The sequence below is a fragment of the Castor canadensis genome, chromosome 10, assembly GCF_047511655.1.
Source record: "Castor canadensis chromosome 10, mCasCan1.hap1v2, whole genome shotgun sequence".
Classification (NCBI taxonomy): domain Eukaryota; kingdom Metazoa; phylum Chordata; class Mammalia; order Rodentia; family Castoridae; genus Castor; species Castor canadensis.
Genome location: NC_133395.1, coordinates 145310526 through 145325542, shown reverse-complemented (window position 1 = coordinate 145325542; position 15017 = coordinate 145310526). Strand labels below are relative to the sequence as shown.

Below are 15017 nucleotides of genomic sequence, written 5' to 3'. Positions count from 1 at the left end.
AACCATGATGATGTGCAGGTTTCAGACAATCCTGTCACTGCAGAGCTCTGTGACCCAGAGTTCTGTGAGGGCAGGACCTGTGGCGAGTGTGGTCCTCAGAGTCTAGATGATGTTCACAGACCTTCCCACTGGCAGGCCCCTGCATCTTGACTGTGTCCCTGGCTGCAGATACGTGCCTGCCACCAAGTCTCCCTGGAGCCCTCCTGGAGCCCAAAGCTGCCTAGTGGGTCAAGGGAGTGTTTGTGCCTTGGTGGGCTGGGCAGCAGTGTGGCCTTGCTGTCCACACCTAGAAAATGGGTGCAGGGACCCTGCCCCTTGGGGCTTGGACAGGATTCGATACAAAAGAGCCAACATTCCAGCCTAGAGGAGGTCCTGGAGCTGCAAGTCAGGGCTCTGATGGCCCTGTGCTTTCGTGCTGCCACAGTCCTGGTTCCTTCAGTGCCCTGTGCCTTACTCCCCAGCCCTGTACCATCACTGCCTGTGGCTCTCTAGTCCCCTTCTCCCACCCTCTCCTTCCCTTCCAGGCTCCCACCTCTGCCTGTACCCCTTTTCTACCCTATATCCAGGGCAGCTGACTTCCTGCCCCTTCTCATCAGGGAGCAACGCCTGCAGGCCCTCGGGGTCTGTGGACGGTCTGTATCATGCACAGACAGTGGGACAGTGGGACAGTGGGACAGTGGGAGAGCCAGCAGACAGGAAACAAAGCAGGAACCCTGAGCCAAGGGGGCTGGCAGCAGGAGCGGACATGACAAGCCCTGCTCTCTTCAGGTTCTAGGAAGTGCATGTCGCTTTCGTCCAGCCCCACTCTACAAAAGGGGTACTGAGGCCCTGACGGGGTCACTTGTCCACAGTCACATGGCTGCTAGGTGACAAGTCTAGTCTTCAGTCAGTTCCCCAGCTCCTGAACACACCCCCTTACAACTCACAGTGCAGAAACGCCACTACGAGTGGTATCTGAGCTTCTCCCCTCCTCACTGGGTGACAGGTCTGTGAACCAAGTCCAAAAGGCAGAGCTGCCTCATGTGTGGAAGGTATGGCCTGGGAACAGTGGCCCTGGGGCTACTGCAGTATAGGCCCCTGGGGTGAGCACCAGCAGGGACCTCACTCGGTTTGTCACCTCCTTCCCTAAGGAGGGCGTGGAAGACCTACCCCACTATGTCCTGCCCTGTACCCTATACCCCCCACTATCTGTGCCTGTCTCAGCCCTCATTCTCTGGCATGGGCCCAGGTACACTTGTCACAGTAGGCCAGGCGTTCCCACCTCACAAAGAGTGTCCTCAGCCGCTGGACTGCCTTGTGATTAAATGGCACCTCAGAAGAGTGCAGTGCCTCAACTCTGGAGCAGGGAAGCAGGGCCTCGGTGACCACCTGATGTGCAGTGTGGCAAGACCAGCTGGGACTAGACACTGTTCCTGGGGCCACCAAGGCCCTCTGTCTCAGGATCCTACGTTCAGAGGTAGCCCTGCTTGAAGCCAGACTTCCCTCCACTCAGTGCCCAGCTCCTAGGGCTTTCTTGCCCACTGGGGCCACCACAGGAGCAAGGCAGAGAGCCACGCAGGGAGGCTGCTGCACACTGCTATTTTCTTCTGACACCCAGGGTTCTCCCCTCTCCACCCGCCAGGAAATCTGGGCCCAGGCTGGTCCTGCCCTTCGCAGGAGGCCTCACAGCTGGGGCTGGGCTTCTGCTGCCTGCTCCTGTCCTTGTCATTAATAAAAATAGCAGTGATGAGACCCATCCTGTGTGTCAAGTGCCAGGCAACTGGGTAACACTTCCTGTGTGTCATCTCATCCATTGCCCGTTGGCAGTCCTTGAAGTGGAAGTGGAGGGAGCCCAACCTGAGAGAAGCCGAGGCTGGAGGTCCAGGCCACAGGACGCAGCTGCACGTGCGTAGAGCACTCTTTCCATGGCTTGTGGAGCTGATGTGTTTTGTTCTTCTTTCTTGCGGTACTGGGGTTTAACTCAAGGACTTGAGCTTACTAGACAGGTGCTCTACCGCTCGAGCCGTGCTCCCAGTCCTGGAGCTGATGGTTTAACAGGAAGGCACTTCAAGGAACTTAGAGCTGGGTATTTGAAGGTTGAGGTCCCATCTCCCTAGACAAGGGCCACCTGGCTTGGGGCCCGTGTGGCTTCAGTACCCTGCGTCCCTAGCACTGTCTTGGGCCTGGGGTGGCTGTGCTGAGCCCCTAGAAAGGAAGACTGCCCAGAGAGGGCCCACAGGGCCTGCCAGCTACACCGGGAGGGTGAGTCTTGTCCCTGTGTCTGATGTAAGTGGGACGAAGACCCCAGAAGCCACATCGTGCTTGGGACCCCACAGTCAGAAAGCAGTGTGTGGAAACTGGAGCTAATAGAGCAGGGAGAGGGGGAGCTATGGTCTGGAAGTTGGCCCCACCCTGCAGGACCCAGCAGGACTGCAGCCTAGTGTGAAAGGCACTTCCAAGTGTGTGGGGTCTCTTCTCAGTCCTACAGCTAGTGCTGTAGGTACCCACGGGTACCAGGTGGGCTCAGCCTTCTGAGCACAGAGACCTCAGGCTCTAGAGGGCTACAGACACTGTGTGGCCAGTGTTATCAGGCCTCCACTGCAGGGTGCAGGACCCAGTCATACTGCTTTAACCCGAGAGGTTTATCGCTCACAGACCTGCAAAGCACATAGCGTCTTCTCCAGTGTCCACCCTGTCCTCAGGGCAGGAGGACCACTGGCGGTCCCTGAGCTCACAGTCAACCTCAGGGTGGCCCCAGCAGGAGGTGGTGCTCTGACAGACCTAGAGCTGGGGTTGAGGTCAGCTGCAGGGTGATGGGGACAGAGTTCCAGGGTGGGGTGGGAAACCTGAAGTCCCAACACTGGGTACTAAGCAGGGAGGGGCTAGCAGTTGGCCACACCCCTTCTCTCAGGCACCTCCCACCACTGAAAATTCCTGGACAGACCCTGGTTGGCCCCACAGAGTCCCCCTGGGCAAAGAGCATGGCGAGAACCCAGCACTGCACTCCAGCCAGTGCATGCTCCCTAAGCACACATCACAGCCTCCTTGCTCTTACCAGAGCCTTCCATAGCTCATTGCCATCAAGCCCTCACCACCACATAACGAGTGATACAGGGAGAGAGGTGACTTGTTCCCATCACACTTGAGTGTGAATCAGCATCAGACGTCAAGAAAAGCTGGCTCAGCCAGACCTGAAAGTAGTCAGCAGGGACAGAGCTGTGGGCCACTGAAACTGACTACCTGCCTGAGCATTTCAGAGACCAGGGACAGAACACAGGAGCAGACTGGGTGTGGATGGCAAAAGTGTGGCAGTCAGACCTTCCTGATTTTGGGACTTTACTACGTACAATTAGGAAGAGAGAGAAACTGGGGTGTGCTCCAACAGAGTGGGAGGGTGATGGGACAGGGCTGATTTCCAGGTGTGGCAATGGGGAGGGGTCACTGCTCAGCAGGAAGCCATTCAGAAACTTTTGACCGTCTACTTTTCCATGCACACAGTGCCTGCACCTCCTGTCCTCACAATTGCGTGGTCAGCTCCGGGTCCCTCTCACACTGGGCTCAGACTTCCAGCTGCAGCTATCCTAAACTCATGCCTCAGCACCGCCAACACACACACACACACACACACACACACACACAGCTGATGTCGTCTTCTCTACAGGGTCCCTAGTAGGCTCCCTGACCCCTGTCCTTACAGCAGCCAAAGCGAGCTTCTTCCACCATCCCCCACAGCCCTGTTCAGAGAATGTCAGGCTGCTGGTACCAGTCTCACTGTGGCCTGCATAGCATGGCATGGTCAGGGATGTCCATCCACTGCCCTCCTCCCCCCACTGCAGGTCCCTGATCTTAGCCATCCTAGGACAGCCTCTGTGGCCCTCTGTCCTGAAAACGCCTGCCCGTCACCTCAGAGCTCTACCTAGAGAGTCTCTGTACCTTGGCCCTGCTCTACCTGCCTCTGTTGCTTAGTCCCCTTGCCTTTCAAGGTTCCAGCTGACCAGTGAGCCAGCTCTGCTCATTGCTGTTGTCCCTAGTGCTCTGTGCCTGTCACATAGTTAACATCTGGCACCTTCATCCCTGAGCCCTGCGTCCAGCCTCATGTCCTATAGACACTACCATCCCCACCCCAAAATCCCACCGGTAGAGCTCTGAGTACAGGGCAGAGGGCCTGTCCTAGAGGTGCTAATGCTACAGATTCTGTGTGTGATGGGATGATGGGGACAAAGAAGTGACAGTGGCCATCTCCCAGAGGAGCAGATGGGAGCAGGGCCTGGCTGGATTGGACCAGGAACCATGTCAGTGACCTTGAGAGCCTGGCAAGCTTGGATGGGTAACAGAGGGCCCCTGTGGTAGTCCTAGAACTCTGGAGCAGATGTTCTGTTGCCACCTTTGTGCCAGGATCCAACTGACTGGTGGCTGCTGTCTGCCAATCACCTGGGGACAAGATTCAGGTGTGTGGCCATCACAGGATGGCTGCAGGAACCAACCAGGTCTCCTGCAGCCAGAGGCTCTTGGAAGGGCAGTGTCTGTGGGTGCTGCTTTCAGCCAGGAACTGCACAGGCCATGGGGCAAGTGGACACACTAGCCTTCACCTCCATCACCTACCCAGAGGACAGAGCTCAGGCCTGAGCCTGCTGGGACAAGGAGTGTACCTAGCCCCCAATTTGATGGCATGAGTACTGGATGTGCTTCCAGGCAGGGCTAAACATGCTGGACCCTCCAGACCCCAGGAGAAGCATTTTGTGCTGGTTAGGGGCACCCAACTGCCTTATGGTTTTCAGAGACTCAGGGAGGAAGTCCCTCCTCAGAGGGACAGAGCCAGTCTGGCCTGATGCCCCAACATGGCCCTAGGAGCTTCCAGAAGAGGATACATGTCCTCTGAGAGTCACCTGTATAACCACTGAAGCCCTCTCAGGCCACTCTGTCTTCCGTGACTACCGGGACCTCCATGCCAGGCCACCACAGGAGTCAGAGGTTGAGGGCATGAAAGGGCCTGCCTGGCTCAGGTGACCACAGTGCCACAGACAGGCAAAGCCTACTCCTGGTGATGGCATGTGTGTCAGGGTCAAGGTGCTGCCCCTGTGGCCCAGTTGGACCTGGCATCACTCTGCACACAGCGGGCCAGGTGCAGAGAAGATGTGCTCTGGCTCCATGCCAGGGCCCAATAATTCAGGACATGTTCATCCCTGCTGGGGCTAGCTCTGTATGTACCTTGGGCACCAGGAGGTCCTGGCTGGCAAGGAGATCTGGGACCTAGAGGACACATGGCCATGCAGAACCAGCCCAGCCACCTTCACAAGGCCCCCCTGGAATTCCCTGGCAGGCTAGTGCCAGGGAACCCTGGTCTCCCTGTGTCTCCATCACCTCTCCTGCAGAGTGGGGCTCAGCCCATGAAGCTTAGTGGTGGTAAGTGTGTCCTCACAGGCCAGTGGTACTGGCCCAGTCATCCTTAGGGCAGTGGGTGTCCCAACTGGGACAGGCTACGAGCACTGCAGGTGTAGCAAGTGCTGAGCTGTAGGAGTGGGGCCTCTGGAGGGGCTGGAAATAGTGCCCCTTACCAGCTGTGACAGTCATTGTCATTTTTTGCCCATCAAGAGCTTGCACACCAAGGGGAGCAGGGAGGTGGGTCAAGCAGGGACCATATTTCTGTGGGATTGGTGGGGGAGCAGGGCTGGGTGGCCCAAGAGGGTTTATAAGCAGGGCCAGGAAGGCAGCCACCAAAGTGTCCCCAGGGCTGGCCCAGCTCTGGTTTGTTTTTGGCACACTTTCCAGGTGAAGGTTTTGACCCAGGTCCTCCCACATTTGGGACTTGGAGCCAAACAGGATAGGGTTCCTAGAGTCTCCAGATATCATCCTGGACTCTGGGGTCTCCAGTCCTGCCTGCAGAGGAGGAGGGACAGGGATGAGGGCAGGGGCTGGTGCCGGTGAGTGGGGCAAGGAGGGTGTGGACTGCCCACTGAGGCCTCTCCTTGGCCCCAGGGACCAGGCAGTCAGAGCTGCCCATGCTTCTCTTTCCCCCAGAAAGCCTGAGAAAGGCGTCCAGTACCTCATCGAGCGTGGCTTTGTGCCTGACACGCCAGTGGGGGTGGCCCACTTCCTGCTGCAGCGCAAGGGCCTCAGCCGCCAGATGATTGGCGAGTTCCTGGGCAACCGGCAGAAGCAGTTCAACCGTGATGTGCTCGAGTGAGTCCCTGCCACCTCCATGCTCCCTTATACACAGCGCCAGGCACACGTATGGCTACCTTCGTGACCCTGGGAGATGGGGTCCAGGACCCCCTGTGGATACTGAAGTCCCCAGGTGCTCAGGTCCCTCACTGTGGCCTCATGTGTGCACAGAATCTACTCGCGCCTCCTGTGTGCTGTAAATTATCTCCAGTGTCACACGTCATGCCTAATACAGCATTAGTGCCGTGTACGTGGTCAGTATACCGCAGTTTAGGAAGTGTGACTGAAAGACAGTCTACATGTTGAGTATGGACTACGAGTTTTATTTTCCAAATATTTTGGATCCAAGGTTGGTTGGATCTGAAGTTGTGGAACCCAAGGACACAGAAAGCTGTCTGTACCGAATCCTCCATCTTCTCTTCCACACGTGCACGCACACACATGCAGGTGCCCCACACCACACCTCCACACCCTGCCAGGCATACTTGGGCACCTGCCCTTGTGTCTCACACTGACCCCACCATCCTCTTCCCTCCCTTTGACACCCTCAGTGCCTTGTCCCCTACAGCATGGTTGATCCAACCAAGCACCAAGCAGTCACTACCTTCTGGTGACCCACATTCGTACACCCTTGGGTGGCAGGGCTGGCAAAAGCCTGCAGCTGGAGATCTAGGCCATCCCTGGCTGCCACCATCCATCTGGCATGGGCCAGTGACCCTGCCTATGCCAGAGTCATGACCCCACCTCCCTGGGTGGGCAGCTAGGCCCAGCTCTGCCCCTACCTTGTCCTCCCGGTTCCACACCCCCAGAAGCCCCAAGAGCTGACGCGACACTGCAGGCCACTCAGAACCTTGCAGAGAGTGGGCTCCTGGCTCCTTTCTGAAGCATTACTTCCTGTTTTCAGAAGTCTTGCCTAGTTTCCCCACATTTCCCCATCTCTCCTCCACACTGTCCTGAGCAGAGGGGCTCCCAGGCAATCCCTCCGCCTTTAGAGCAGTCACCTTTTGTTAGGCCTTGCTTGCAGGAAGGATGTGGGCTCAGTCCAGATGGCTGCCCACACTCCCTGTTGGGGACTGGGAACCCTCAGCCCTGTGTTTGAGGAGGTTTGGACCTAGTAGGAACTCTGAGAGGCAGAGCCCAAGCCAGTAGGCCAAGGAGAGAAGTCAAAGCAGGCGAAGAGCTAACCTGACCATCCAGTGCCAACACAGTCCTTTTCCACATGCCCAGCCTCTGCGGAGGAGAGGATGGGGCAGGCATCCTGGAGGTGTGGTCTCGGCTCAGCAAGCCACCCCTGGCATCTCTGGGAGTTACCCTCCCTGTGTTCCACAGAACACCAAGGCTGAGCAGGGGAAGGACTGGGCTCCACATGCCCATGCAGTCACACCCTACACGTACACTCAGACACAGGACGTCGAGTGACGGCGTGGCAGGTCCCCAGCATGACAGGGCCTGCCGTGACCAAACGCGTAGTTTGGGTGTGTTTCTGCCTGCGTGCTCTGCGTGCTCCTTCACTGGAGAACCTGCCCCTGGCCGGTGTGGTTATTGCCAACTCCCCTCTTTAAACTTGGCGGGAGAGCCTGGTGCGGGTATGCAGACTCATTCCTGCTGACATGGTGACAGTGCAGTCAGGCTTTGTGTATAGCAGCCCTCGCTGCCTGCCCCCTCCCAGGCTCCTGGTCACAGGAAATCCGTGCATTGTTCTCCTCCCCTCAGAAAATAGCAGTGGCCTGAGGAAGTAACGAGGTTCCCAGCCACCCCCAGGGGCCTCACCCTTGCCTACCCAGCCAGGCTTGCCTACACGCTCCTACTCTCCTGCCCACAGCTACAACCACCCAGGCTGTGGCCCTAGATCAGCCCAGCACAAGGCCAGCCCTGGGAGTGGGGACTGCACAGTGGGTGACGAGGACTTGACAGCCCACTGTGGTGAGAGCAGCTGCAGCTATGGTTGGAGGTGAGGGGGAGGCTGAGCTGTCTGGAAATGCCTCCTCCAGGAGGTTCTGCTACACCCCACTTCCCAGCTCAGGGCTTACATGGGAGGCATTCAAAGTCGATGCTGGGAGGGGCTGTGAGTAGACAGTGGCCAATCAAAAACTGTGTACTGCCGCTCCACGTGCTCAGTCCCCAAGATGCCCCTGCCAAACCTAGCCTGCCACATCTACCCTCCACGTGAGAGCACAGTCACTGCCCTAGAATTGGGGTCTTGGGCCCATGTCCTCGTCAGGCCCCTCTTCCTTGCAGAAGGCAAAGGACCCCCAGCAGAACTGTCCTGTGGGCCCGAACAATGTAGAAACCACACATGTGACACAGCTGTCTCCCATCATTTCGGGGTTCATGAACTCCCCCAAAGCCAGGAGCTTTTTGTCAGATTCTAAAGTGCTGTTTGCTGACCATGGTGGAGAGCCAAGCATGGACCCTTCCTGCCCACAGGCAGCCGTCCCCATGGGTCCCTGCTCAGAGATACTAGCCCTCTGTGCTTCCACTCCCGAGGCTCAGGCTCTTGTCACCTGGTGGGAAGGCAGGGGCTGGGTGAATCACTGCTCACAGGCCAACTGTCTCTGTTCCAGCTGTGTGGTGGACGAGATGGACTTTTCTGCCATGGAGCTGGACGAGGCCCTCAGGAAATTTCAGGCACACATCCGAGTCCAGGGGGAAGCCCAGAAGGTGGAGCGGCTCATCGAGGCTTTCAGGTTGGGCCTGTGGAGGTGGCGGGCTGTGCGTGGGTCATTCTGTCACCTCTGGGAATGCTGTTCAGCAGTGACCAGTGGTCTCCTGTGCATGGGCTCTGTGCTGGTCCCCTTGTTCTGTGTAGTCCTGGGGGATATGGAGGAGATGGAACTCGGTATTCTGACTTTGCAGATGAGGAAACTGAACCCAAGACACGTGGCTTCAGTCCTCACTAGCTGTCCACTCTAGTCACTGGCTTGGTCAGCCACTGATTCCACCACGACCCCAGCTGGCTTTCACCTTCTCTGTGCCTCACTTTCTTGCCTGTGAAGTGAGGATAGCAACAGCACATACCTTACAAAGGAGTGGAAGGAAAAATTGGCTTAGGGCTCAGGGATCCACTCAGCCCAGTGCTTGGCACAGCAGTGTGACCACAACCCAGGTCAGCTGTGACTACGCAGTCCCCAGGACTACTGCTCACGTGCTGTGGGGGCGTCTGTGCTTAGAGCTGGGCGTGGAAGATGGCGACTGGCCCACTGGGTCAGCACCAGTGGTGGGGTCAACAGGAGTGAGGACACCCTAGGGCCCTAGGTGGGGAGACGTTCACCCACTTCCCTCCAAGGCACCTTCCTGGAGGAGGCAGCACTAGGCGGGGCCTGATGAGGGAGTCTGAATGGCAGCCCCTGCTGCGGTGAGCCTCTGTCAGTGAGCTCTGCCCCTGGGGTGACGTGGTGCAGCCAGCGGTGGGAGCAGTGGGATGAACACGGTCAGGGTAGGGGAGAGGGCCATGGGTCACTGTCACAATAAGAATGCCACAGCTGAATTGAGTCAGAAGCACATTCCCCCTCACCTCTTCCCTCAATGTCCCAGATAGCAGACCACCCCCACCGGACATCCCCACTCCAGGCAGGGGACTGAGGCCCAGCCTTGCGGGTGTCCACCTCAGTCGGTTCACGTCGGTTCACATCCCGTTGGTGAACTCTGTCCCAGATCTGCTTCTTCTGGGGAGCTGGGACATGTGGGCACCCACTGGGCAGCAGCATGCCTCTCTGGAATGAGGGTGGGAGGTGACCACAAGCAGGGTGGAAAGGAGCAAGAGGACGTCAGGGCCAGCTCTGACAGACAGCCTCCCCCACCTATCAGGTGCAGGCATGCAGGGACACGCAGAGCACGAGTGGGGGCAGCCGTGCCCCTGCAAGACCCTGACCTTCTCCCTGTCCCCTCAGCCAGCGGTACTGCATCTGCAACCCTGGGGTGGTGCGGCAGTTCAGAAACCCAGACACCATCTTCATCCTCGCCTTTGCTATCATCCTGCTCAATACGGACATGTACAGCCCCAACGTCAAGCCTGAGCGCAAGATGAAGCTGGAGGACTTTGTCAAAAACCTCCGGGGTAAGCTGCCCTGAGGCCGTACACCCATCCCTGTTCTCCCTCTACCTTCCACTCGGCCCTAGGAGCTGAGATGTGCGGGAGACCGTGCCGGGTTGCTGGGCTCCAGCTGCCAGGTGTGACCCAGAGGGGACTTAGAGAACCCAGCACAAAGTGCCAGGAGGAGCACCGGTGTTCTCAGGGCAAGGTAAACCCTGGGTGTTACTACAGGAGCAGGTGATGTCACCCATGTCCTTGAAGGCTGAACTGCCTTTTTTTACTGAACAGATGCGTTTTGAAAAGGAGCCTAATACCATCACCATAACCAGAAACCCAGCGTAAAAGTGTTCAGTGTTGAGGAAGCAGTGCCCTTGAGCTCTACTGGCTGAGGCCAGGGGGTGTGCTGGAGAGGTGCCCATGAGGTGGTCAGCAAGGGACAGCAGAGGGCAGTGGAGCAGCTCCATTTCAGGGGATCTGCCCCTCCTGCCCCTTGGAAGGAGGAAGGGGGATCCCTGCCCTCTCCTGGGAGTCCGTGCTGCAGAGCTGGTGGTGGATTTGAAGAAGTGGACTGAGGTCCCTTCAGAAACCGTGCCGTACACATTTTGAGGAAAGCAAGCCGACTGCTCTGAGCAGGCCCTTTATCGGCTTGCTGCGCACCAGGCTGTCCACTCTGTTTCCTTACTTTCACCAGCTGTGGCTCTGTCCCCCACCTCCCTGTGCAGTGTCTCCAGTTCCTCCCAGGGTTCCTGCTGGGGTCTTAGGGTGGCCTCGCCTGCCCCCTGCTGGTGGGGCCACTGTAGCAGGAAGGCCAAGGACACCCCAAATCATAGAGAGCCTCCAGGAGACTGTCCTCAGCTTGGTTCCCACAGTTATCAGAGGCGAGAAGGGGCGTTGACCAGGCTGGAACTGTGGTTCCCACTGTATGTGGCCCCAGCTAGGTCCAAGCATCATTGCAGGCTCCAAGGTCGAGGAGGGTCAAGTCTGCAATTCCTAGGAAATCCTATTACCAAGAGAGTGCCGCTGGCCCTGGAGACCCTTCAGTGTTGCAAGGGGACACAGTGTAGGCCCAGGGTTTAGCAGACCGTTTCCTGCGCTGACCCTCCCTCATGAGGCCAAGCTGATTCTGGTGGTCAGAGAACCCTATGCAGCCCCAGACTGGGGGAGGGGTGTCTGCAGAAATGATCAGCCTAGAGAAGGGAGGCTGGGGGCAGGACTACCACTGGGTCAGACATGTGGGGTCAGCCACCCCCATGGCACAGGTTTTGGGTTTGTATCTCACCCCATTCCATTGTCCCAGGGTGATGTTAAATTCCCACTGCCCAGGGCAGGCGCTAAGCACCCTGGTTTTAGGGGGAGAGCCCTGGTTCTGCCCCAGGCCTGGACTGTCTGCCAACCCCCACTTTTCAAGCCAGGAACTTCGGGCTGCTCTGTCCAGTCTTCATTGGCTTCAAAAGGCTCAGGAAAGAAAGGGACTGGCCCAGGGTCACAGAGCAATTGATGAAGCAGGAAGGGACCAGGTTCCCCCAAGTCCACCTTTGTTCTTTTCAGGAGACCCCAAACCCATTTCCTCCTGCAGTGACTTGCCTCAGTTTACCCAGTGGAGCTGACGGCAGGAGAGGCTATAGGAGCTTGAGGATTGCTAAAGGAGGACGGACTTGACCAACTTAGAAGCCACACAAGGAGTGTCTCCCTTGTTAAATTTTAAAACTTTCTGTTTATTTTCTAATGCCATCAGTAACCACACATGTCTCTCATTTCCCATGATACAAGTTCCCCAATAGCAGGCAGAGGATGCAAGGGCCTCAGAACTGACCATTCTGCCAGCCATGGCCAGGCAGCCTCCTCAGCTGCCTCCGCCTTCCACCTGTCGGGGCAGAGGTGGCGCCTGGTGTGAAGTGACCTGCCTTTCCCTGCCATGCTGCAGTCTTTCACTGTGGTGCAAGAAGGCAGCCAGGTGCAGGTGGTTACAACCTGGCTCCAGCCTCTGCCATGGCACAGAGGCTCCTCCTTTGCGGCAGGTGCTCTGTCTCCCTCACTTCCCCATAGCAAGCCCACAAAGTCACTAGCACTCTTGATGACCTGTTTTACAAAGGCCGCAAAGCTCAGAGTGACTCGCTCACTCACCTGCAGTCCTGCAGCTATGAAGGGATTTGAGTGAGGCTTGGTTCCAGGTCTGTGAGCTGAACTCACATCACAGGGCTGTGCTTAGGATGGAGCATGGAGGTGTTTACACAGCCCTGTGTAGGTAGCTTAGACAGTGTCACATTCCCCATTCTATCACCCACTGGCCTGGCCTGGTGGGAGGGAGTTTGTGATGAACTGGAGAGCTCCGTAGCTGTGCCTCTGGGAGGCCTGTGGCTCTGCTGGGGGCCCTACCTCCGGCCACCCTCATCTCCAAATACTGGCCCCCACCCAGGTGTGGACGATGGCGAGGACATTCCCCGTGAGATGCTGATTGGGATCTACGAGCGGATCCGCAAGCGGGAGCTGAAGACCAATGAGGACCACGTGTCCCAGGTGCAGAAGGTGGAGAAGCTCATTGTGGGGAAGAAGCCGGTATGTGCTGGGCTGGAGTCCTCACCCCACAGCCCTTAGGGTGACCCTGGGTGGCTCTGCTGCTTGTGGCCTTGATGCTATTGGAAGCTGCCCCCTGTCCTGGCAGAGCTGATGAGTGACCTTGGGGCTGGGGATACTCTTAAGTGGCTCCTTCCTGTGGTGCTGGGCAGTTGCAGCCTTTGCCCTGGGTTATAGTGAATGGCAGGCCAGGGTGGCATGTGGTCCAGCTCTCCCAGCACTGGTGGGCTTCCCTTGGTGACAGGGTCCCCTCGGCTGCTGGAGCTAGTGGCAGGTGCCCTAGGGGGAGGGAAGGCACAAGCTGTGTGCCTTTGCCTGGCTTCCTCTAGGCCCAGGTGTGGCTTGGGAATGTTAATACCCTTTTTGTGGTTTCCTGTTTTCCCATAGATTGGATCCCTGCATCACGGGCTTGGCTGTGTGAGTATTTCCTATCATTGCCCTGCCCACCTTCAGGAGCTACCTTCAGTGTGTCCTGCATTCCTCTGCCCTGTCCCCAGGTGCTCAGAGTCACAGTTCTGGCTGCTCAAGTTCATTTCCAAAGTGATTGGACGCCCAATTTCACAAATACCCAACTTCATACAGCCACGCAGAGATGGCTACAGTGCCAGGCCTGAAGTAGAGGACCCCCTCCCCCATAGGAGAGGAGCCTCTGCCCCCCTGTTGTCCAGATCCAGACACTGTTCCTAAAAGAGAGGACCTCCCTGTGGCCTCTGAGCACCTTACCTGCCTCTGCCTTCTCATCACTAGCTCCTTGCTCTGCTCTGACCACCTCACCCTGCCACCCCATGCCTTGGTTTTCCCAGCTCTGTCCTGACTGCTGCTACTTGTGGCCTCTGTGCCCTGCATGGCCCAGAGCGCACACGCACCTTGGGCGGACCCCATCTACCTGAACTCACCCCTCTCTGGACAGCCTGTGCCTCACCAGATCCTCTAGTGAGACACCAAGGCCCCACACCCACCTTCCCGCCTCTCCCCATCACCCTTTTGCTCCCGGACCTTGCTTTGCCTCTCCTTGATGCACTGAGCTCAGCAGATTCCACCAGGTCACCTAGTGGACGTTACACTTCCTGCGTGCAAGTGCATTGACCTGCGTCTGTGTCCTGGGGGCACCAGGGTACTCTCAGAGCTGGGCCTTGCTGATGGCTCATCCCTCAGGCCTAAGACATGGGCAAGCAGGCTGGCTATGGCGAGGTCAGGGGACGCACCCACAAGGCCAGCAGCCCCACCAGAGTACGGCTGCTGGCTCAGAGTTTTGGACAGGTCTTTTAGGCGTCAGACCTGGTGACACCATGCAGAAAGACTGCCAGACGGGAGCAGGAAGTGGGTCCTTACTCGGGGAGAGGACAGTTACTTGGCCTCTGGGCTTCAGTTTCCTCATCTAGAGGCTTATGTGTGACAGACACCCCGTAGGGAAGTCAGGAACTGTGGCTTCCCTCTGGTGAGGGGTCCCATGATCATGACGTATAAAGCAGCCTGTTTCTCACCAGAACCAATGGAAAGAGGTCTCGGCAACAGTGAGGGCTTCCCGTATTTATTCGGGAAGGAGAGTAGAGGTCCAGAACCTTACAGAGCAGCTCCTAAGGTCAGAGTGGTGATGACTGCACCAGCCAAGACCCCTTCTGCCCTGCACAGTCTGGGGGATGGGGCCAGGTGCTCCCCATGGTGAGGGACCTGACTTCCTAGCTTTGACTTACAGACCCCAAAAGAGGGCTGCTGGTGGTGGCAGGACCTTCTAGCTCTGGTCCCAAAGGAGGCTGGTAGCAATGGTGGGACTTTTTTCTGCACAGGTGCTGTCTCTACCCCATCGGAGGCTGGTCTGCTACTGCCGGCTCTTTGAGGTTCCAGACCCCAATAAGCCCCAGAAACTCGGGCTTCACCAGCGAGAAATCTTCCTGTTTAACGACCTCCTAGTGGTAGGTGGCAGAGCCTTGGTGCCAGGCCCAGGGTCTCCATGTGGCTTCCCCCATGTTTGTCTGCCTGTGGGGACATGTACACATGCCTAGGGCTGGAGTTGGCTCAAAATCTTGTTACAAGAGAGAGAACCTAAGGCAAACAGTTGCTCTAAGAAGGGCTCCTTGGCTCAGATGAGTGTCCAGAGGGAGTCCCGGATGGGGTTTACTTCAACCTCAGCTGACTTTACAGCCCTTAGCAATGTCAGCAGGACTTCTTTGTGTTGTGTGCACTCTGAGCAATGCAGGCTCAGCCTTCGATGGGCACCCCATCCAGGCAGGCCCCCCATCCATGGGAATGGAGGGATGGCCCCAGTAGC

The 15017-nt window shown here is 57.6% G+C and overlaps 1 protein-coding gene across 15 annotated transcripts in view; it reads left to right on the top strand.

Annotated features, from left to right (window-relative positions):
- Iqsec1 (IQ motif and Sec7 domain ArfGEF 1) overlaps window positions 1–15017 on the top strand; it is a 304194-nt gene that overhangs the window by 279204 nt on the left and 9973 nt on the right. For all 15 annotated transcript variants that reach the window (XM_074044548.1, XM_074044552.1, XM_074044553.1 and 12 more), the window contains 6 exons: window positions 5998–6159; window positions 8706–8828; window positions 10032–10198; window positions 12591–12730; window positions 13136–13165; window positions 14536–14661. In XM_074044548.1, coding sequence (XP_073900649.1) covers window positions 5998–6159; window positions 8706–8828; window positions 10032–10198; window positions 12591–12730; window positions 13136–13165; window positions 14536–14661 — 748 coding nt within the window. The remainder of the gene's footprint in view (window positions 1–5997; window positions 6160–8705; window positions 8829–10031; window positions 10199–12590; window positions 12731–13135; window positions 13166–14535; window positions 14662–15017) is intronic.